The sequence below is a fragment of the Dreissena polymorpha genome, chromosome 1, assembly GCF_020536995.1.
Source record: "Dreissena polymorpha isolate Duluth1 chromosome 1, UMN_Dpol_1.0, whole genome shotgun sequence".
NCBI lineage: Eukaryota > Metazoa > Mollusca > Bivalvia > Myida > Dreissenidae > Dreissena > Dreissena polymorpha.
Window position 1 is genome coordinate 108845788 of NC_068355.1, and position 24795 is coordinate 108870582.

Here is a 24795-nt window from a genome sequence, read left to right on the forward strand (position 1 = left end):
GCAAACCAAATGAATTCCAAATAATTAGATCTACTTAATAAGTTAAGTACTTGTCAGTAAACCCTTACTGTATATCTTAATCTGATCATTCTTCCCAAACACGTCAAATGTGTACACACACACATAGCTGGTGTTCTAAACATACCACACAGCATCACTTTGTAAACAATGAATCGATCAGGTTTGTAACTCGGCTAACTAATGCAGTATGCGGATCATTAATGACGGTATGAGCGTAAAGCCGGGAAGCAGTCATGTTCATAAACAAAATCAGCTGACCTACATGATGAAACACACCATACCACTGTACAAATCCTGTCATATTGGACGTGAAAAGTACGTGTCAAATGTTAACGACGTGTTTGTGACATATTAAAGCTACCATGATAAGAGTAAAGGCGTCGAGAATAATATCTATTTTATCAACAAAGGTCAAGACAACGATGGCGATGGATGCCCATTATCAGTGGCCGCCTTATTTGTTATCAATTTTAGTGCACATGTTTCAAAGGCTACTCCACGTTGATATAAACAAGTTTCAGACCAGGAAAATGGAGAAAGCCGTTCCTATGGACGCGAGACAACTCGGATATACCATGTGTAGGGATTCATTGGGTGGAGTTTGGGCGGAGATCGATGAAAACCAATTTGAAATTACTCCACTGAGGTAGGAAGTGTTGTTTTGCCTATATACTATGAGGCCAAGTAAAATATGCGTGCGTCTCAAAATAAAAAAATGCTGAAATAACTCGTACTTACAGCGATTTTTCCCCCATCTTTATACAGTATCGGACAACGGCACTTTCCCAATAAGGAAAAAACTACAAATTTCCCAATTGCTGTAAAAAAATCCCAATTGAAGGTTTCTAAAAAAAATTACATTTTTTTCAATAAAAAAATACAACATTAGTTAGTTACCCTATGCAGCTCTATGGCTTGAACCTTAGTTAATATATTATTGACAACTTAACACCATTTAGTTATCAATTTTTATGTATTTGGGAACAAAAAATCAAATACACCAATTTCCCAATATGAAGACTTCACGACTCAAATTTTCCCAATTGGGCTGGTAACGGTACTTTTCCCCATTAAGCAAAAAAATTGCTGACTTACATTGTCATCTTTAAGTCTTTACTTTAACATTTGAGAGATTACCAAAATTATCAGCTTATAACATATGCCACATACCCCACTATAGCTCAATTGGTCATTGTCGGCTCGGGTACTACTTACATGTACCCCGGGTACTCTTAAGTATACTTACATGTACCCCGGGTACGGTAAAAATACTCAAACGTACCCGGGAATTTTAACACTAAATCGGTTGCTGTCGGCTATTTTTTTTTAAATAATTATGTTCACAATTATTGCAATGTTCTGTTAAATGGACTCTTTATTATCGGAATTCTTACTAAAATTTCATGTTGATGCAGTTTTTTTTCAAAGAGATGTTTGTTTAAGATATTCAATTTCGTTTTACGGTAATTGGTTGCGCATCTTACAACATCGGATTTTGGCGGGAATACAACTCGGGTACAGTCTAATATCGACCGGGTACGTTTAAGTATATTTACTGACCCGGGGTACATGAAAGTATACTTACCGGTACCCGGGGTACATGAAAGTAGTACCCGAGCCGACAATGACCAATCGAGCCCCACTATATACATTCAACATAAATAAACAACATTACACTTTTACTGCCCCAAACATCGGACAATTTGGCGAGAGTGAAGACTGATATAACGTATACAAGTTTACTTTAAAAGATTGTATTATGCCCCCCTTCGAAGAAGAGGGGGTATATTGCTTTGCTCATGTCGGTCGGTCTGTCGGTCGGTCTGTCCGTCCACCAGGTGGTTGTCAGACGATAACTCGAGAACCCTTGGGCCTAGGATCATGAAACTTCATAGGTACATTGATCATGACTCGCAGATGACCCCTATTGATTTTGAGGTCACTAGGTCAAAGGTCAAGGTGACCAGAAATAGTAAAATGGTTTTTGAATGATAACTCAAGAACGCATACGCCTAGGATCATGAAACTTCATGGGTAGATTGATCATGACTTGCAGATGACCCCTATTGATTTTGAGGTCACTAGGTCAAAGGTCAAGGTCACGGTGACCCGAAATAGTAAAATGGTTTCCGGATGATAACTCAAGAACGCATACGCCTAGGATCATGAAACTTCATGGGTAGATTGATCATGACTCGCAGATGACCCCTATTGATTTTTAGGTCACTAGGTCAAAGGTCAAGGTCACGGTGACCCGAAATAGTAAAATGGTTTTTGGATGATAACTCAAGAACGTTTACGCCTAGGATCATGAAACTTCATAGGTAGATTGATCATGACTTGCAGATGACCCCTATTGATTTTGAGGTCATAAGGTCAAAGGTCAAGGTCACGGTCACCCGAAATAGTAAAATGATTTTCGGATGATAACTCAAGAACGCTTTTGCCTAGGATCATGACACTTCATAGGTACATTAATCGTGACCCGCAGATGACCCCTATTGATTTTCAGGTCACTAGGTCAAAGGTCAAGGTCACAGTGACAAAAATCGTATTCACACAATGGCTGCCACTACAACGGAAAGCCCGTATGGGGGGCATGCATGTTTTACAAACAGCCCTTGTTTATCTACTTTATTTGGAAAGCATTAAATTATCTTTAACTTGTCTCTTTTTAAATTCTTTAAGTTAGCATTAATCCGTTTGTCTAAGCCATGGTTTCATGAGATAACGTTCTATTATTATTCTTAAATTATTGATGAGCGCATGCTGATCGGTCACCTCAGTACTCTTATGTATGCTGATGGTGCACATTTATGCTCGATTCATGCTTATAGGGCACTGAATGCTTAAAATATGCTAATTGACTCAACAACACACGATTTACAAGTTACAGTATCTACTGGTCATCCACTGTCTGTGTTCTGGAATATGAACCTTCTAAGCAACACACACTGTCTGGTTCAGTGAACTCTAACCAAAGCAACTCTGGTCAAATCTCTGCCTGCAAAATACAATAAGAATAGATGCTTTTATTCATATCATAAAGTTGAACTATTTGAATGTTTCTTGTAGATTCTTGTAGATATTTTAGATAAGTGGAAAAAAACGTATATAGGATCACATTTATGTAAGTCGAATACCATATGAAAATAATAATATGCTTCATTTTCAAGAGATGTATGCGCCACCTGAGTCTGGTCTGGTTTAGACCTACATTCAAAAAGTTTAAAATTAATAATTAGAATATTATATTTGCATGCTTGATTTTCATAATTAATGCTGTCACAGTCTTAAAATTATTGGTATTTCGTATATGTCCTTACTTGTCAGCGGCGGTCTCACCAACTACCTGTACGTCTGCTCGCTCCCATCGGAAGTGCAGGCACCAGACAATCAGCCCCGCTCCGTGCTGTTGCGAGTGTACGGAGACATCGCCACCTCAAGCAGCTTCGTCGTTCAGAACTCAGTGATATTTGCCCTTATGTCTGAAAAAGGGCTTGGACCCAAGCTATATGGCATGAACCCGAAGGCGCGAATAGAGGCACTCCTTCCGGTAAGCGGGCTTGCTTCTAAGAGTGTGTGTTTTTCAAAGTTTGTTAGGTCTTTTCTGAGCCAGAGGCTGCATTATGTGCGGACCCTGAGTGTGCCTCAGCAGCATACCTAATTAACTCACTAGACTCAAGAACGTAAGGAATAATTTTTAGCTCGCTTGCGTTTTCGGAGAAAACCCGAGGTATTGTCATAGCCAGCTAGTCGTGTCGTCCGACGTCCGCGTCGTGCTTAAACCTTAACATTTCTAAAATCAAATTGCTTCCACCTACAACTTTGAAACTTCATATGTAGATGCACCTTGATGACTTCTACATGCCACACCCATTTTTGGGTCATTAGGTAAAAGTTCATGGTCACTGTGACCTTAAAAAAAATTCTGACAAGCTTTCATTTATTCAAAACTGCACCCGTAGCCGAGCGTGGCACCCGTTATGCGGTGCTCTTGTTAATTATAGCCGCAATATCCAGCCATTTTATTGTTACTGAAAGATTTTTAAATGTTGGTGTTGTCTTGTGTTGTGGTCACCAACAACCAAATTCAAATGCTGCCGGGAACAGGAATTGAACCTGGGTCAACTTAGTGAGAAGCGATTGTTTCCACCATTGTGCTAGCCTCTTTTGTAAGATCACTTAACTAGGCCTTATTAACATATTGACATGCACGCATGTCAATAAAAATCTAATAAAAATATTGACCAATCAGTGCAGGATAAATCCGGAAACCGGTTGTTGTCGGTTTGTTCGCCATTTTCATAATCGACAAGCTTAATGTTGAGGTTCCCATAATTTTTTAACGAGTTTCGTTAATTTTCTTCGGAAAAAAAACTTAAATTTAACAATGGTATTACGGGGTCAATGAGAATTATGTATATTAAACTCAGACAGTCAGTAACAGTCGGTATCCAGAATGATTATTTTTGAGGTGTTGAATGCATTTGAGGTAGTGAATACCATTGCTAAAGCCGAAACATGATATTGTCAATTGCGAGTGGCAGCTTCAATGTGGTGTAGGATTACCTTAATCCCCGTTAAAGAACATGAAATTATTTTATAAAATTACCCAACGTTTTGTTAAGTAACTCTTTCTATATAAAGATTGATAAATCTCATATAAGCACTAGCATTCTTAAGTATGAATTGTACAGTATCACCTTTATATGCATAACTTACCAAAATTCCCTCTATCAATTGCTACTTATTGCCAGATTGAGAAACAAGTTAAAACTATGTTGGGTCAATATTTTCATAAAAAGCATCGATAAATGCCATAGAAGAATTGTCATTTGTTACTAATAATATTGGACTGAAGCGTCAATCAGTCTTCTTAATTGATGTACCGGTAAGCTATTTTTATGAATTTGTCTAGTGTCTTACCTTAATTTCTAGCTGCATTATTCACTGTTCTGCTCCTTAATTTCTAGCTGCATTATTCACTGTTCTGCTCTTAAATTGTCGTAAAGTCTAGCCTGGCCACATAATAATTATTGCTGACCAATTAAATAATTTTAAAAACGGCCAGTCAATAGAATTGCATATACAGGCTAGAATCATTTTGGTGTGTTTATTCCATTGTAAAAAATTGCTTGATATTTACTTCCTATTGGCAAGGCAGACATTTGTTTCTTAAGGCATAACTTTCTTCGTCAGTCAATTAAAATAATACCTATGTCTATCAATTTATAATGCTACTTTTCATATTTTTGGTAAATGTTACCAACTTACCACATAAAAGTGGCTTAATCGAAAGATTTTTCTATTTAAAGCTTTAACACATTTGTTATGGATGTATTGGCAGCCATCTTTATTTCACTGTACCCGATTCTCGTTGCCAGGTTACATTCGGCCGGCAGCACGATTTACCTAATTACACCCAAATACACCGAAATACGCTCAAAATACCGAAATACTCATAATTTCGACTGGTTATCGCATGTTTAAGAAATTATATTTTTTATCGTTGTTTGTTGTCGCATAACCCACAGTAATAAGTAAAGATGCGTAGGGATTAAATCACGAGTGCGAAGCACGAGTGATTTTATAACACACATCTATACTCCTAACTGTGGGTTATTCGACAACAAACCATCATAAAAAAATATTATTTCGATTCTAACAGCATTCTGTTTGGGATGATTGAACTTTACCGGTACGCAACACTTAACATCAAACAGCGTACCCTAACCCTACCCCTAACCCTTAACACCTAACACATAACAACTAATGCAACACCTTATAATCCTTTTTATCCTATATATTTCCTTAGTATCGGGGGCTACCGCCCCCAAACCCCATTTGTCGAAAGTGGTAAACAACTGCGTACCGGTAAAGTTCAATCTAGCCTTCTGTTTGATTTGGTTCAAGCTTTTGGACGTGAACTATATTTTTCAATACTCCGCCCTTTTTAGTACAAAATTCACTATTTAGTTACGTCATTGAATTGTACAAACAAATGACGTCGTTTTCATTCATAAATATTTTGCAAATGACGTCACTTTCATTACGAACATAAATCGTAGAAACTAAATGACGTCACGTGTATTGATGCTACTGAATAGCTGACATGCTATAAATGTTTTTTAATTACGTTTCCTAACAAATAACATTCTTTGTAGTCGTGGTTATGCAACTTATCACCAAATATACAGTTTGTTGTTTCATTACATTTATATACATGCTACATTTATTACATTTCTTTTAGAGCGGGTTTTAGCACGTGCATTTTACTGCAATATTTTCTTTATTTATTCGGAACTATTTTCAAAACATTAAGCTCCGCCCATAATTATTGCAGAATAACCCACTACTGATTTCCTTCTTTGTCTATAGAAAACAAGTCGCGTGTATTGTTAGAATTAAGATTTACTGAGTGCAGCCACTTCTGATGAAAAACTAAAGATATACATTTTCATAGTAAAAACACTCTTATTCTAATATTTCGCCCTCAATGCGCTTTATCAAACTTTTTGTAAACTTTGATTAAGCCCATTTGGGCGAAATATTAGAATAAAAGAGTGTTTTTACTATGAAAATGAAAAACTTGTGGTGCAAAGGAAAAACATGCATGAATTACTTGTCGTTTAAATGAAATATATGCACAAAATACTTGTAGTGCAAATAAAAGAAATGAACAAAAAACTTGTCGTGCGCACGAAACAACTGCACAATGTAGTGCAAATAAAAGAAATGAACAAAATACTTGCCGTGCACATGAAAAACCTGCTCACAAAATTTGTAGTGCAAATGAAAAACACGCGCGAAATAAATAGCAAATGAAAAACGTGCACTTATAATAATAAATCGTAGCCTTTTGTAAACTTTATGGGCCACTTTATTGACATTTAAATTGGTTCATTTAACGTAACACGAGTTTGTTTCTCTCAATTACGCGCGGGTTGCAAGATTATCCGCATTACAGTTACGCAAACTACTATAATTATCGATAAACGAGGAGAAAAAATGTACAACAACACAACAAGTGTTGAAGACTTATCCGCAAGTTTTAGTTTTTTATGGCTTAAGAAATTGAGGAATTGAAATTTTATAAAATGTTAGTTTAGATTGTTGAAAACATCTTTCCAATATACTGAAGACATTTAAGGCGAAATAGCCGGCTCCCACACCCCTTCCTGCCTCTTTGGACTAGTCATCGCAAAAGCATATTTTCAAAATGATGATTTTTTAGCAAATATTACATGTCTAATCAAAGTATTATCCTTAACACATGTATTCAAATTGTTAGAATAAGGAATCCAATCGATGTAGACGGGGTTTTACCTTCTATTGTGTAGAGACCCCAGCCTATTGACTTTGGGAAGAATAATTGATTGAATAGCTAATTAAAATAAAAAAGCTTGTGTCTTAGGTTGTATTTATTCCAAAACTGCATTATTTTTTCAACAATTTTTCATTGGTAAAAGTGATTTAATCAGCCTGTGCGATGTAAGGTGAAACCCCTTGGTATAGCAAATTATTAGAATATGTTACCACACTAGCCAGACTTTCAACCCTGTCCCGATTTGGGCAGCACCCTTTACATCTTGTGATTAGCGATCTTTCCCTATATTTCTGTCATCGCAGTTGAAATCAGCCATACAATTTTCCAACTGATATATTTATTAAATTACGTCGATATACCTTACAGGCAAATTGTCTACAAACTGTTGACCTCCACAACTCGACCATATCGCGACAGATAGCGGAGAAGTTGGCACTGTTCCACTCCTTGGACATGCCGCTGTGCAAAGAACCGAGGTTCTTAAACAAGACAATGGACGAGTAAGGGTTGTAAATACTGCATGTTATGTTACTGCTTGTTGTTTGTACTGCAACTTTAGGTTATCACGTGTGTTTTTTAAACACTTGTTGATAAAATTCCACGTAAAATGAGGGGTTTCGATCAATCTTCGTGTTTATTAAAACAAAACACAACACATCACCAGGCCGAAATCGATATATTTCAATAAAAACAGAATACGTGGAAATTGAAACCGTTAATACTTTTAAATCTGCGTATTCGATCTAAATATTAAATGTAGTTGACAGATATTGGGCATACACCTTACTTATACGAAAGAGCATTTTATAATTGATATTAACCAAGGACCTATTCCAAGCGGTTGCACTGGAACAAGTCGAAGTCGTCGACGGCGTAGACGAGGACGAACGCTTTGTGTGTATAGGTCCCAGTATTAATATAGCGGGAGACAAAATGATGACTGAAATAAAATGCTATCATACCTTTTTTAGCATGTATAATTTTATATGTCAAAAAGCTAATCTTCTTTTTGTACACTAACTGACTTTTTAGCTTACCTGATTGCTCAGGTGAGCTTTAGGGATCTGTCTTTGTCCGTCCGTCCGTCGTCCGTCCACATTTGGTTGTAAACACTCTAGAGGCCACATTTATTGTGCGATTTCATGAAACTTGGTCAGAAGATTTGTCCCAATGATATCTCGATCAAGTTCGAAACTGGGTCATGCTGGGTCAAAAACTAGGTCACTAGGTCAAAAAAAAGAAAAACGTTGTAAACACTGTAGAAGATACATTTGATGTCCAATCTTCATGTAACTTTGTCAAAATGTTTGTCTTGATGATATGTTGGTTGAGTTAAAAAGTGGTTCCGGTCAATTGATAAACATGGCCGCCAGTGGGCGGGCAGTTTTCCTTATTTGGCTATAGAGAAACCTTGTTTACACTCTAGAAGTCAAAATTTTTACCCATTCATCATGAAACTTGGTCAAAACATTGGTTTTATTGATATCTTAGACGAGTTCGAAAATGGTCCAGATTGGTGAAAAAACATGGCCACCTAAGGGCGAGGCAGTTTTCGCTATATGTATATAGTGAAAACATGTCAACACTCTATAGAAGTCACATTTTTGGTCCAATCTTCATAAAATTTGGTCAGAACATTTGTTTCCTAGATTCGTGAGTTAAGTTCGAAAATGGTTCTGGTCCGTTGAAAAACATGGCTGCCAGGGGGACGGGGCAGTTTTCCTTATATTTATAGTTATACAGTAAAAAGGCTTGTGAACTGTCAAGAAATCACATTTTTTGCCCAATCGTCATGAAACTTGGTCAAAACATTGGTTATTGATATCTCGGACAAGTTCGAAAATGGTCCAGATCGGTAAAAAAACATGGACGCCAGTGGGTGGGGCAGTTTTCTCTATATGTATAGAGTGAAAACATGTGAACACTTTAGAAGGCACATTTTTGGCCCAATTTTCATGAAATTTGGTCAGAACATTTGTTTTCTAGATACGAGAGTTGAGTTCGAAAATGGTTTCGGTACCTTGAAAAACATGGCTGCCAGGGGGGGGGGGCGCATTTTCTTTTATTTTTATAGTAAAAAAGCTTGTGAACACTCTAGAAATCACATTTTTTGCCCAATCATCATGAAACTTAGTGAAAATATTTGTTTTATTTAAATCTTATATGAGTTTGAAAATTGTCCCGATCGGTCAAAAACATGGCCGCCTGGGGGGGGGCAGTTTTCCTTATATGACTATAGAGAAACCTTGTGAACACTCTAGAAGTCATATTTTTGCTTAATCATCGTGAACCTTAGTCAATACATTGGTTTCATTAATATCTCGGATAAGTTGGAAAATGGCTCAGATCGGTGAAACAAACACACTTTTTAGCGCACCTGATTGCTCAGGTGAGGTTTTAGGGTTGGTTTTTGTCCGCTGTCCGTCTGTCCGTCCACATTTGGTTTGTAAACACTCTAGCATTCACATTTCTCAAGCATTCTTTATCAAAGTTGCTGAGAAGCTATATGGCCACTAGATCTCAGTCAAGTTTGATATTAAATGAGCAAAATCGCATAATAAATGACAAAATTATTGCCCTTAGATTGTCAATTTTTTTATTTTATTATACAAAATCCCCGAAAACACTCTAGAGGTCACAATTTTGTTTCAGATTTTATGAATCTTGGTCATCATATTTATTTTTGTAAGCAAAGTTTAATGTTTGGTCATGAGGGGTCAAAACATAGGTTACCAGGTCAAATCTTACAAAAACCTCGTAAACACTCCATACGCCAGAGTTTTGGCTCAATAATGATGAAACTTGACCAGGATGTTTGTCTGGACAATATCTAGGTAAAGTTTGACGTTTGGTAATGATTGAATTAACCGACTCCTCTCAGGTGAGCGAACTAGGGCCATCTTGGCCCTAACTAGGGCCATCTTGGCCCTCTTGTTTTAAAAATCAACCGGGTCAAGCGTGATAGTTTTTAGTTTGATAAACGCGACCTTAACGCGACTGATTTTGATCATACGATACTCTGTTACTTAGACACTTCAGTATTTTGGTGACCCATTCTCCAGTCATCATTCGCAGTTATGGCTATCGGTAAGACCAATCCCGCGTTACTTCCCAAAGCTCGTGTGCTTTTATCATTGACATTGCCAATGTAATCTGAATCGTGCATTTTATCTGAAACAAGTGGGTATTTATTATCAATTTGTACACTGATAGAAAATTAAAGGTGTATTAGCATTAAATAAACATAATAATCTCGTTGAGTGTTTAAATGTTACAATCATTTGTCGTGCCGAAGAATAATACTTACACGAGTGTTGCTGCACGAAGCCCGCCCGGCGTTTATGTTAAAAATGTAAACAGGTTTCAAAATAAAAAGAGGACGAGAAACTCTGCAACATTTATTGTGTAAAACAATTGAGTCTGATGATTGAGGCCTGACCCCAGGCATGCATCGTGCGATCATTATTTGATAGTTTACCTGTTCGTATACATGTGCAATGCAAGTAAATAAGTAACAGTTTTTATGCCCACGAAGGAGGGCATATAGTGATCGCACTGTCCGTCCGTCCGTCCGTCTGTCCGTCACACTTTGCGTTTAGGTTTCGAAAAATGCTCATAACTTCTATGTCGCTTCAGATGTAACCTTCATATTTGGCATGCATGTGTACAAGACAACGCACACCATACGCACACACATTTTGACCCATTTGACCTTGAACTTAGGGTCCGCGTTTAGGTTTCGAAATCTGCGTTTAGGTTTCGAAAAATGCTCATGACTTATATCAAAGCGTTTTTCGGGGCATATATCATCCTATGGAGACAGCTCTTGTTTTATCCTTTTTGTCGGAATTAAACGAAAAATACAAAATTATCTTTAACTGGATCTGAGGCTCCGTTTTACTAAGCTACATGCGCAATTCATAGACTAACTAATTGAAATTCTCCAAAGGATCTTCTCTTAATGAAAAAACATGTTAAAAGCAATAATCTGTTTATTAGTGCATTAAATATATTCAAAGACACTATAAACCTGCCTAAATGAATAAACATTTATTTATTTTTTTCAAAAATTTAAATATGAACGTACGTCTTAAGAAATGCGTAAGAATTTGAATAGCAAAATGGGTGCTCTTTTTGCATGTCGTGTTGCGTTACATAAATTTGTTTTCGTTGCTCGAGCATTTTGTTTATATTCTCATAATAGTATTTAAAAACTGCCGTTAGTATTTTGCGAATTATTGTATTGCGTCTTAACTCCTAAATGTCAAATATTTGTGCATTTTGTCATAATGTGTTTGTTTTTACATTTTAGCTGGAGCGTAAAGGTGCGGGACACGTTACGACGAACTTGCAGCAGGGACGAAGAGACGTACATGCAGAAGTTTAGAAACTATCATTTAGAAGAGGAATTAGAAACATTGAAGTAAGTGTGCGCGTTCTATATATGGTGTGTATTTTTCATCGTTTGGACCTTTTATTGGACTTCGGACTTTGTTCGTTGGACTGGTGATACGTGTTCAGCGGACTGGAAGTTGGACGGCTTGGCGGTGTTTACATTGGATACATCTTAATAGTGCAAGGGTCTACATGCTCGAGAACTTGCTCAATGCTTCAGCTAAACACTGCAAATTAGGTTTCAGTTATCGCTCATCTCAGTATTGAGAATGTCAGTCAGCCAAAAAACAATCTCCGTTATAGTCAGACTCACATATTCTGAACTCTAAATAACATGTGATCATTAAGTGGAGCATGTTGTTCTGAGTCGATTCAAAATACTTCTTATTCACGTTGGTAATACAACATCAAAGTTAAGCAAAAGGACGGAAAAAGGCGGTAACAGAAAACACTATAGTACCAATATAAACCCAACACTGATCATATTACATATTAAAGTAGCGTTACGAAAAATACAGTCCATACTGGAAGTGATTTTAATCAGTAGCATACAGCACTGACTATATTTGACTGGTCGAAGTAATGTTTTCAAAATCTTGCACGAACAAAGCCGAATGTAAATATGACAAACAATTATTGCGTAAAATGTATGCTTATGGTTTGCAAAGAAAAATATTGTGGACATTTTTTTATTAAAATGTCAATAAAGTTTGTAAGTAAATACATGTATAATTTAAAACATTATAGAGACAGATATATAGATGCTGATGTTTATTTTTTTATCATATACTCGCTTTAACTATTAAATTAATTTTAAGCGTGTTTAAATACTTAAGATTCTAGCAACATGATATTTTGTATTATAAGTATTTCATATGATAACGGTATCGTTTAGAAAGTCATTTGTTTACCGATATCAAGAGAATTACATAGTATTCATTATACTAGATTAATAAAGCGCGGCCAGGTATCATGTGTTAATCTTTTAAACTAATTGTACACTGAAGAGCACGTGTATTTTGTTCCTGATTTTTCAAAGCACAGCATGTCATGTTTATGCTCCGGGATTAATCAACAATAGTAATAACAGGTTTGGCTGTATAATTTTTCTTTGCCAGTAACAAAAATATTGATATTCGTAAACCTTAATTTGGTGAATCGCACATCAGCATACCAGTACGTTGCCATCAAGTCTTAAACTTGATGTGCGTTCTGTTTCAATTTTCTAACTTCAGTGACCATGATTCGTTAACAATTATTTGAGTGTCAACATCCGGAATGCCTAGGTCTTAGTCAATTGTATATTTATGTCCGCGTCAATTTCATTTTACGCATTACACATATCGACTTAGTCAATAAGGTCTACCATTATGAATCATAATTCAAGGCGAATTTAAAACGTTCTAACATATTTTTGATGAGACTTTTGATCGTGCACATGTTCAAAGTTTTTTTCCATTAAATGTGTGTACATATGTTAGTAAATAGGTTAATGTTTTTCATTCTCTTGAATACTATACTTAAGGATTTTAGATACACAAAGAAAGAAATTATCTGTGCTTTTGTGAAGTAACTTGAGCTTGAGAAGAATTCCCAGCATACAAGTATCACATACACAATTCAATCATTGCTGGTACTCGTACCGCGCATACAAGTATCACATACACAATCCAATCATTGCTGGTACTCGTACCGCGCATACAAGTATCACATACACAATTCAATCATTGCTGGTACTCGTACCGCGCATACAAGTATCACATACACAATTCAATCATTGCTGGTACTCGTACCGCGCATACAAGTATCACATACACAATTCAATCATTGCTGGTACTCGTACCGCGCCGAAGCTCAAGCAATGGTTAAGTTAAGATTAAGATAAGAATTTTGTCCATGCTGGAAGCCATGAATCTTCACTGTGCGGCAAAAATGTTGCGTTATTTTAAGCCATTCTTTTTTGTTTCAGATTAATACTGTCATTAGTGGATTCACCCGTTGTTTTCTCGCATAACGATCTCCAAGAAGGTATGCCAACACTCTTACAGAATGCACGAAAAAAACAATGCATGTGCGACCTTTCTCGAAAGATATAATGCCCAGAGGGCGAATATGAGGCTTTTGGGGCGTGCATTATTAGTCCCCTACCGGTTTCACCGGAGGGAACTTATGGTTTGCGCTCCGTCTGTCTGTCAGTCTGTCAGTCACTCTGTCTGTCTGTCACACTTTTCTGGATCCTTCGATAACTTTTAAAGTTCTTAATATTTTTTCATGAAACTTGGAACATGGATAGATGTCAATATGGACATTATGCACGTCATTTCATTTCGTTCCTACGTCAAAAATAGACTAGAAATACTGCTGAAATGGTGGTTTTCTGGATCCTGCGACAACTTTTTAAGTTCTTAATATTTGTTCATGAAACTTGAAACATGGATAGATGGCAATATGGACATTATGCACGTCATTTCATTTTGTTCCTACGTCAAAAATTCAAGTTGCTATGGCAACAAATATATTTAAAAAAAAATCTGAAAATGGTGGAATTTCTGACAATGGTGGAGCCGGTAGGGGACTTGTATTGCTTGACAATAGTCTTGTTATACTTTGAAGCTATGAAATACTTTCTTGCAGGTGTAAAAAAAACTTTCTGCTTATATAAATTCAATAAAGTTAACTTCAGTATTATATTACGTTTCCTTTAAATATTTTTCACTATCAGTACTGAGAACTTCATACTGAAAAATGGTCATGCTTTGTCCTGAAACATTGTCATCATGTGTTTTTCAGGCAATATTCTCTACACTAAAGAAGAGAATGCCATGACAGTAATTGACTGGGAATATTGCAGTTATAACTATAGGTGAGTATATATTAAAGACATTAAATGACTCAGGATATTTGATATATTGTATTTCCTTTAAACTGCAAATATAATTCCAATCAAATACATTTATAATCTCTGGTCCGCTTTTGCATCAACATTTTTATAGAGATCCGGAATGGATTTTCTGTAAAAATAGAATTCACTCTACCGAATGTACTTTTGTATTTAAATTTGAATCATTGCTGCATGCAAAGTGGACAATTCCATGTGAATTATATTTGCTAGTATGACATTTAAGAGCATTTTGCTTATAAAGGTTCATTCACTATGTATTATTAATTTTTCGGTTATAAAATGATATTATGTGCACAGGTACCTACATATGCCAAAAGTATTTTAATAGAAATAAGCTTCTGATGCCGCATGTGTCTTGAAAAGTAAGAGATACAGCCAGTGGGTGAGCTTGACATTTTAATAAGCAATATCTTCATTGAATGACATTTTTGTTTGTGAAAACTATAAACAATTATAATTTCTTGTTTTGCAAGTATACGTGCACTTTTATTGTAGACATCCACAGAGGACGCCTCGCAGATTAAGTTTAAGTCATTAAATAACAACTGATCAAAATATCAAACGCATTGTTTCTTCCAGGGGCTACGATTTTGGAAACCATTTTATCGAGTGGTGCTATAATTACCAAGTGGAGGAAGATCCAAAGTTCAAGGTCAACTTGGACAATTATCCGAGCAGGCAGCAACAGGTACGGTCTATCTATATCTTGTCCGAACTTTGTTCCATCTTTACATGGTACCAACTTCGGTCCGTCTATACCTTGTCAAAATTTTCAATATTTCAAGTGTTTAATAGTCTTAATTTGAAATCATTTATATAAATAGAATACTCACGAAATTAAATCCGCAACAGCTAAACCTAAATGTAATATAAAGATAATATCTAGATAAATGTACATAAAACAAACATAGGATAAACAATTACACCAGATAAACATAAAATTACATAATAATTTATAAACTTACGACATACGGAAGAATAAACTGAATGAGCTTATTCATCCAAAATAAGTGTTGAGGTTTTCACGCGCGATTGTATCCGCTCAATATTATTGTAACTGAAACATATGTTTCTCGCTTTATCGTCGGTATAATTTTATGTGCAAAGCTGTTACATTTAGGCAAAAAACGGGAATGCTTTGGCTTTTATTTGCACGTCTGTTATGCATTTGATTATTTGCTTAAACACACACGGGCATATACGCAAGTTTGTTAAGCACTGAATAATAAACCATTAAAAGACACATACCGGAAGGCGTTAAATTTTGGAAAACCCCGCAAATTTGCTTATATAATGTTTAAAAATTTATGAAGATTTTTAAACTCTCATACCATTTAGAATGAACTCAATTAAAGGAAACTACCTTTGGTATATAGAAGTATATAGAAGTGTAATGAAAAGTTGTAAAACATAATATATGCCTTTTTAGCTCGACTATTATATATGAAATATATGTAGTGGAGCTATCCTACTCATCCCGGCGTCGGCGTTGCCTGTCCGTTTGCGTGCAAATGTTAAAGTTTGGTACTACCCCAAATATTTTCAACGTCCCTTGACATATTGCTTTCATATTTTGAATACTTGTTAACCATCATGACCCCAACCTATAAACAAGAGCAGACAGCTGTATCAAGCATTTTGACAGAATTATGGCCCCTTTTATACTTAGAATATGCATATTATTGATAAATCTATGTTAAAGTTTGCGTACTACCCCAAATATTTCCTGTGTCCCTTGACATATTGCTTTCATATTTTGCATACTTGTTTACCAACATGACCCCAACCTATAAACAAGAGCAGACAACTGTATTAAGCATTTTGACAGAATTATGGCCCCTTTTATACTTAGAATATGCATATTATTGATAAATCTATGTTAAAGTTTGACAAAACAACACTTACCTGACATACCACAATGCATTCCACTCAAACCATCCCCCACGCCCCCCTTCCCCCAGAACCCCCCCCCCCCCACCAACCCTCCCTCCCCCCCGATTTTTTTTTCTTATTTTTGAAAGATCATCTATTAAATGATCACACACCCACATTATACCCCCCTCTCCCCCCCCCAACCCCTCAAAAAAAAATATTATTATTATTTTCTTATTTTTGAAAGATCATCTATTAAATGATCACCCACATTATACCCCCCCCCCCTCTCCATGATGGCTTACGTTATACTGTCAGGCACTCGAATAGTCGAGCGCGCTGTCCTCTGACAGCTCTTGTTCTGCATGCCTATTGCAGTTTGATATTAAAAGGGTTTAGCTTACATTGAAAAGGTAGGCGGTAAGCTGTCAATTATAACGTAATAACAGACAGACCGTCAGACAGTGATTGGCAAGTCACAAACTGGTCTGGTGTTTTATATAAGCCATCTAGTGACTTGTTTTAGGAGGAATTCTTCCGTGCGTATCTGCGCACGCTGGACCGTGACATCACTGATGATCTTCTACAGCTAATGTACGTGGAGGCAAATACGTTCGTGCTGGCCTCGCACTTCTTTTGGGGGCTGTGGTCCATCCTGCAAAACAACATGTCCACGATAGAGTTTGGATTTCTCGTATGTAAACTCCGCGTTAATACAAAAAAAGTGCACGAACATGGAACAAACACTAGCAAAAATGAATATAAACGGAGCACTACTGCTTGCACCGGTAAAGTAAATGCAAATAATAATCGCACAAATTCATGGACCATGAGCATGCTTAACCGAGAATAACTTCTCGGCGAGATAAAACTCTGCTTGGACAGTGGTACTTCTTTGTTTGTTATAATGATGCTTTAGTTGCTCTCTGCAAAGTAGACATAAGCGTTACTTCTTCGCACCATACTCCTAGTTTAACATACTTCAATCAAACTATGTTATACAGATGCCAAATTAATGTGATTCTTATGATTTTCTGCAGGAATACGCAGAGAGCCGTTTGGACGCCTATTTCTTGTTTAAAGACCGATTGCCGTCTGAGATAGTTGAACGCTTGAACCAACATCGCCAGTTGAAGCATTCCACAGTATAGTGTGATGAGCAACCACTGTAACAATGCCAGCATAAGCAACACAAATGCGCATCGAAGGTTGCTGTCATGACAACTGGAGAAGCCCTGACCTCGCTCGCTAATACTGGTGTCAATGTGATAGAGTATTTTTTCTAATTGCGTACTAACATGTTTAAACCTTTAGAGTTTAAAAAAAACAACATTAAATTTCAGCCTGATCACATTCTAGAAGAGTTACCAGTAAAAGAAACACGAAACCAATTATGAATCTATTTTCACAGCGGGCATGGTTCTTTTGAAATCACTAGTCAATGGCTGTATGTTTGTAGTTTTCAAGTATTGGTACGCGGATCTTGTTATAATGTTGTTGTAATCAGAAATTTTAAGCTTAAATATTCGTGAGTGAATTGACAGCGTCATCCATTACATGGACTGAACGTGCACTAGGTGCCAGTGAAACTTAGGGTATTTTTTTATTTTCAAAAGTGTTTGTATATAAGAGTTGTATATAAAAATCTATTGCTGTTTGTGAACTGCTTAGATTTCAAACAAATGTGATATGTAGCTTGTCTTTAATTGCATCTGGTCGCTAAGTATAAGTATATTATTTGAATACCAAGCTCTTTCATTCACATTTTGTCTTTAAAATTGACAGTACATTTCATGGTAGTCTTAATTTTATTTAGTCCTGCTGTATTCGAACGCATTTAACTGACATACCAGTAATATGTTTAAATTGTTATGATGATGAAATAATGTTTATTTATAGCGAATAATCATTATTTATAAGCTATTATACACATATTCCTCGTGTGCAAACCAATAAACTTTTTAATTCAAAGTGTATGCTGGCATGATTGTTTTTACATTTGGACTTTTTCTACAAGTATTTATGTTTTAATCAATAGATATTTTCTTTAAAATTAAAATGCAGGCGTTTTTTATTTAGATTTTACATTTTAATTTTATCATCTGGCTGGCCTTGTGACTTTAAACAAATGAAAACTTTAGCATTATTCATGAGGATTTTAATCATATAGAGGTTAATATTTACTTGAAAATACATGTACTGTACATACTATATGATACTAACATGTTTGTGCAATGCAGTTTTCCAAGACTTATTCAGTACGCATATCACCATGACTTATCCGTTCATTTTATGTATTTTGCATAGTCAGTATTACTTTGCAATCAAATATGTGTTCATACGAAATATGTACCCGTATTTTGTGATCCTTATCAACATGGTAAGATCCAGAATAAAATCCTGCAAAGTGCTTCTATAAAAAAAGCATTGTCGTAATAATGGAAAATCGGAACCATTTGTTGTTACAATCTAGTGCCTACGTTTGCTTAATCAATAGTTTCTTGGAGTCTGTTTTCTTCTTGTAACAATTTCAACCATGGTCTGTACTTTTTTACATAATAATGAAGAATTGACTTAATTGGAAATGCATCAGCATTTTAAAATATACGGGGTTCCAATATTGCTCTTTCCATTAAAACATTTTTTACACGCTTAATAGATTTAATAAATAGTATTTTAATATTGGTCTAAAGTGAGAAGAAAACATTCGTGCAGAAGGCATAATAATTTCAATTTTACATACTTTTCTAAGTGCAGTTCTTTGCAAACGCATTTTGGCATTCCATGTCGATCATAGAGTTTCGCATGTCAATGGACCGTGTATAAACGCGCTTTTTTTTTTTACATGTAGTTAGTTACAAATGAAATCCGTTATTTCATACTACAATACTGTTTTGTATGTGCATGTTTTACCTACATAAGCAAACGTCTTAGATATTAATTTCATTGGTATATGGACAGTCTAAGCTAACACTGTTAGATAATGTTTTTACTTGACACAGGAAGACATAGCTGTCCGTATCAACACATTAATCTTTCGTTGTAAATAACAGTAAGCAGAGCAGTGGTAAAACATGCTTTAGATGTCGTGTATGAACTAGTTTTGTCAAGACATGTTTTGACTTCAAGTCTTCCAATTGACTTATTTTGCGTTTTTTATGTATAGATTGTTTGTTCATTTTGAAGTCAGTAAGGGAAACGTTAACTGTTACATGTTAAATCGGAGTATTGAATAATGAATTTGTTTTGTACTAGGTACTCATTTTTCATATTATGGTACGACACTTGAGATGGATTTGAACATACACAAAATGGGTACATGTGTCATTCCAAAGCAAATTTTATTTGTATTGTGTTTCTTTGCTAGCAATATTATTGTCTCATTGTTGATGCGTATTAATTGCGATTCTGCATGAAATGTTTGTTTTAACGATGCTATTTTATTCAATAAAATTACGTACAGTATGATATGTTCAGCATTGATTTTAAATATTGACACGTATAATTACTGTTTGCAGTAAGCATTTACTGAAAGAAATATGGTATGCCTTGATTGTCGAGAACCTGCTTTTGATGTTGTTTTTCAGTTATTGCCGTTTTTCAACAGTATTTCGTGTCATTCATGTTTAGATATCGTAATCACACTCTCCTTGTTATCTGCTTGACCAGTCCTTAGTAACCATACGTCAGTAACTGACAACTGACCTACTTAAATCAGGGGTAGGGGGAGGGAGGCAAAAAAGAGAATTTCATTAATAATTTTCGAACTAGTTTACGTATGCAAATGCAAAACACGAGAAGCGCACAATTATGTAAAGATACAAAGAGTTGTACTTTAACCGAAAGTAAGCAACGCAAAAATTATCCGAGCAGAGATTCGTTGCTATGGTAAAATTACCTACGAGACAAAATATTTATACTATCATTCCCGCCCAAGGAAAAAAGTCTGTAAAAAGATAGTCGCACAACATGAAAGAATCTGTTTTCAACCACTCCTTTTCACGTGTATGTATTAAATCACTCGCCCTCACGTTACAGAATCTTTCAGTCACTCTCGTCGTGCTGACAGAAACTGCTTTAAATAACTCCGCAGCATGACGCTGTTTTCAATCCACGTGAACCCACACGTGACATAATCTGTTGAAAAAAAAACCTCGTACCAACATGACATAATACACGTTTAAACTAGAAATGGCGCGGCAGAGGCCGACGCGTATCCCCACGCTTGCATGTTTGACCCAGGGGGGCACCCCAGGGTTTGTAATGGGGTCATGCATAGTTGAGATTGACTGTATTGTCATAAGAGATGTTCAGTATCAATTGGAAGTGAATCGGTGTAGAAATGAAGAGAAGTTAATGTAAAATAACATAAATCAAGAGATGTGTTCGTCAGAAACACAATGCCACCTCATGCGCCGCTTTGATTTAATTAGAAAATATATCATTTGGCAGTATATTACTTACCTCCCTTTAAAGCTTATTACTTCCCTTGGATTTGTTTTTTTTTTACCTTGAAGGATGACCTTGACCTTTTACGACTGAAAATGTGCAGCGCCATGGGATACACATGCACGCCAAATATCAAGTTGCTATCTTCAATATTGCAAAAGTTATGGCCAATGCACCATACTGGGGGCATAAACATGAGTGAAAATCTCTGACCCGGCCCCACCCCTACCCCCATAACTTTTGATCCAGGTGTCAGATCAAAATTCCAAATAGTGCAGGGTCGCACATATGCTCATAGCTACCATGTGTGTAAGATTCAATGTTCTAGTGCTTATAGTGTAGGAGGAGATAGTGGCCAGGACGGACTGACGGACGGACAGACGGCGGAGATAACCACAATAGACCGTTCCATAATTTAGTCATTACATAATTATCTCCCCTGAATTCTCTCCGCGTCCGCCATTACACTGCTGCTTAACAATCGGTAACATATATAAGAGAGCACCGATTATTCAACGGATGAATTTTTTTCTAAATTCTAAGGCCTTCATTACACTGGTCTTGGTTGTCTTGGAAAACTAACACATTGACACATTAAAAAAAGCATTTAATTAAATTAAATGCAATATTTTTCATTTGATTATTTGCATCAATCTTTAAATCGTGTATGCCTTTGCATTCCAGTGTTTAATTGCCCCTTTGTTCTGCATAATCCGATTATCTCGTTTTGATCAGATATTGTCCAGACTTAACTAACCACATGGTGTCATAAACCACACTGGGTGGCAGATGACAATCTGGTCATTAAACACAATTGATGATGCCACCATGTCTCATCTTCCTGGTAGTCTTAAGCAGTCATTTGGTAAGATAATTTACCTCCGACATACTTGACAGTTGCGTAAATAAGATATGTTACATATTTTACAAATTAAAAGTTATGTCCAATATAGAATATCAGAAATTGTACACCGTAAAGATACTAGCCCGTTTAATTTATGAAAAAAATAAAGTATTTAAAAAAAAACAAAAAAAACATTTAACGTATTTAGCGGGTATCGGTTAAATAAAACTACGTCATTCCGTATGAACATTTGATGTTACGGCAATGCACGAACGATATCATAAAACAATAAATTACATTTGACACCAAACAAAGGTAAAAACTATTTTAAAAAATATATATGTATATAAATATATGTGTGTTAAAATGTTAGATATGTGTCACTCATACTCACTAGTAACGAGTTTTCAATATACATGAGTACACAGTTCAATTTGCATCATATGAAGTTGTGTTTTTTCAGTTGTATGTTAATATTCCTCAATAGCGTCATTCTTTGTACAAAACCCATCAAATTAAAATTACATGTAAATACTGTCATGTCCTTTGCTTTTAATATGGCTTTGTAGTATGTTTATTTTCAAAGCACTCCTTACACTTTCTAACACTCATTTATTTATCACACTAGCGTCCTCATGCCATTGATAATTATATTTTTATAATTAGATGTATTGAAGCTTTTCTGCAAAAAAAATATTACGGCTTATGCATGGAGCTCTTTATTGTGTCAAATTGTCGGCCTTTCAGTCTTCAGATAATCTTTAATTTGATGCTTATGTCGCGTTTTAAAAGTTGCAAATAAATGTATTAATAAATTCGTTTGGCGCTTAATAATATATTTTTGAAATATTATTTAGGTGTTTTTTATCTGAGTTTTTTGTGTGGATTAATGGACTAAACATTTGGAGTCGTTATCCATATGTTTTGCGTTACTTCAAAGACCTATAAAATACAATGTTTAGTATTTTTAGCTTTATAGCTGTTAAATGATTCAAAGATGAAAATATAGATATATCACATAGATCGCATTCTCTTCATCTTTCGAATAATCACATAAAAGGTCGTCAAGATCAATATCACTCTCTCATGATAAAAAACGCGTCTTTTTTTACGTGACAAAATTCCATCTAAAAAAATAAATATATATCCAAACCACAATTTTTTATCTCTGATATCAGTTAGAACAAGAAAAATAATGGAAGGCGTATCAAAAATGTCATACTTAATATAATATGTAATGATTTTGGAATGTAGATTTTTACCAAATGAGATCAATTACAAACAATTAGCGGTAATTAATTGCGCGAGAATCTTTTATAAGTATTAATTAAAATATAATCTGCTTGATGTTGCGGCTATTAAAATCAACACAACAATACATGCGTGAATTGTTTGTGAAACGTTAAAAGTAACAAGTCTAATCAAAGACATAGTATGAGCGACTGAACCGGCAAATTTTCGCCGATGATTACCACTTGATTACAGATAAAAAACAAATACACGAAAGCATTTTAAACATTTTATTTGTAACAATCAATCTCAACTTCAAACAATCATTTAAACAACACAAATGTGATAATCGCCTCACATTAATTCATTAAGTAATTTATTTATCCGACAAAGGTGAAGCGGGTATTCTCTATGTCTTTGGCTTTTGGAATCGCAGACTCGCACACGTTAGCAGCAGTGTAATGGCGGACAGTCACGTGACTGACAATATGGCGGCGGTCAATTTATCGATTATGGAACGGTCTATATCCCCACGCTTTTTGAAAAGCGTGGGATAATAAATCGCTCCGTTGCAAACATTCGCACCCACTTGACAACGTTTTAAGTCACTGACTCACACGCGACATAATGTGTGTTCATCACTTGCACCTACGTTACACAATATGTTCTAAAGCATTCGCGCCTATGCGAATATTCTATTTCCAATCAAATCACTTTCGCTCTTGTGACAGAATCTGTGTTAAATCACACTGGTCCAAGTGCAAGAATCTAACCAGAAAAATTAGAGTTGGCTCACTGACCGTCGGGGTATGACTGAAATTCTACTACTTTTAAAACGGCGTAAAAGCAAAAAACAACCCAACCATTCCCGCCTTAAGTGAAAGAATCTATTTAACAACCACTCGCGCCCATGGCATAATATGTTTCTAATTTCAAGCACCAACGTGACGGCATCTGTTTTAAATCACTCGCCCCCGTGTTACAGAATCTGTGTTCAATGTTTCACGACAGCTTGGCATAGATTGTGTTCAATTACTCGCGCTATCGTGACAGACTATGTGTACAATCACAAGCGTAAGAATCTGTTTTCGATCACTCGCGCCCAAGTTACCTTTGTGTTCAGTCATTCGAGACCACGTGAATAAATATGCGTTCAATTGTTCGCGCTATGGTGTCAGACTCTACGTACAATCACACGAGCCCATGTGCCATAATCTGTTTTCTTTCACAATGTGTCCTCGTTACAGATTATGTGTACAAAGACAGGCGCTCAAGTAACAGAATATGTTTTTAATTATAGGTGCCTACGTGACATAAATCTTGCGTACCTGACACTATTAACCCTTAACTAAACCCTTTACCACCTAGATACGTATTTTGACGCATTTGCAGTTCCTTAGAAAGTTAAATTTAATTAAATATTTTTTTACCTGATTAAAGTTTTAAAGGCTTCATTTCCGATTAGATACTGAAGAGCAGCAAACAGCATCAAACCAGAACAAACGGTGAGTCACTCGCAGGCTGTTCTGGTTTCATGATGATTGCACATAGACATTTTCACTTTGCTTCTAAGTGGGGAAGAGTTAAGTTGATACACAAAGTTCAATGTCAATCAATTTAATTAAGGAAACCGAAACATTAGAACCGTACCCCCCCAAAAATCCTTAATACTATCTAATGGATACATATCAAATTAAGCGGTCTTCTCTTTGATAACTAAACAAACGAGACATTTTCGTACAGTATTTAATT

At 35.8% G+C, this 24795-nt stretch overlaps 1 protein-coding gene and 1 long non-coding RNA gene across 2 annotated transcripts; both read left to right on the top strand.

Moving 5' to 3' along the window:
• Positions 1-253: 253 nt before the first annotated feature.
• LOC127843984 (choline/ethanolamine kinase-like) lies at positions 254-19985 on the top strand. The gene is made up of 9 exons (XM_052373934.1): positions 254-667; positions 3355-3577; positions 7718-7851; positions 11664-11774; positions 13716-13774; positions 14537-14609; positions 15228-15336; positions 17047-17214; positions 17561-19985. The coding sequence occupies exons 1-9, from the start codon at positions 384-386 to the stop codon at positions 17669-17671; spliced, it is 1272 nt and encodes a 423-aa protein (XP_052229894.1). The 5' UTR covers positions 254-383; the 3' UTR covers positions 17672-19985.
• LOC127844206 (uncharacterized) lies at positions 682-2272 on the top strand. The gene is made up of 2 exons (XR_008032608.1): positions 682-1959; positions 2099-2272. It is a non-coding gene; the product is annotated as an uncharacterized LOC127844206 (long non-coding RNA).
• Positions 19986-24795: the final 4810 nt, after the last annotated feature.

Bases quoted from the DNA above. Each gene is read 5' to 3' on its own strand.
- LOC127843984 (XM_052373934.1), top strand. From the start codon at position 384: ATGATAAGAGTAAAGGCGTCGAGAATAATATCTATTTTATCAACAAAG. The intron at 3,578-7,717 runs GTAAGCGGGCTT...TATACCTTACAG, and splicing joins GAATAGAGGCACTCCTTCCG to GCAAATTGTCTACAAACTGT. The intron at 14,610-15,227 runs GTGAGTATATAT...TGTTTCTTCCAG, and splicing joins TATTGCAGTTATAACTATAG to GGGCTACGATTTTGGAAACC.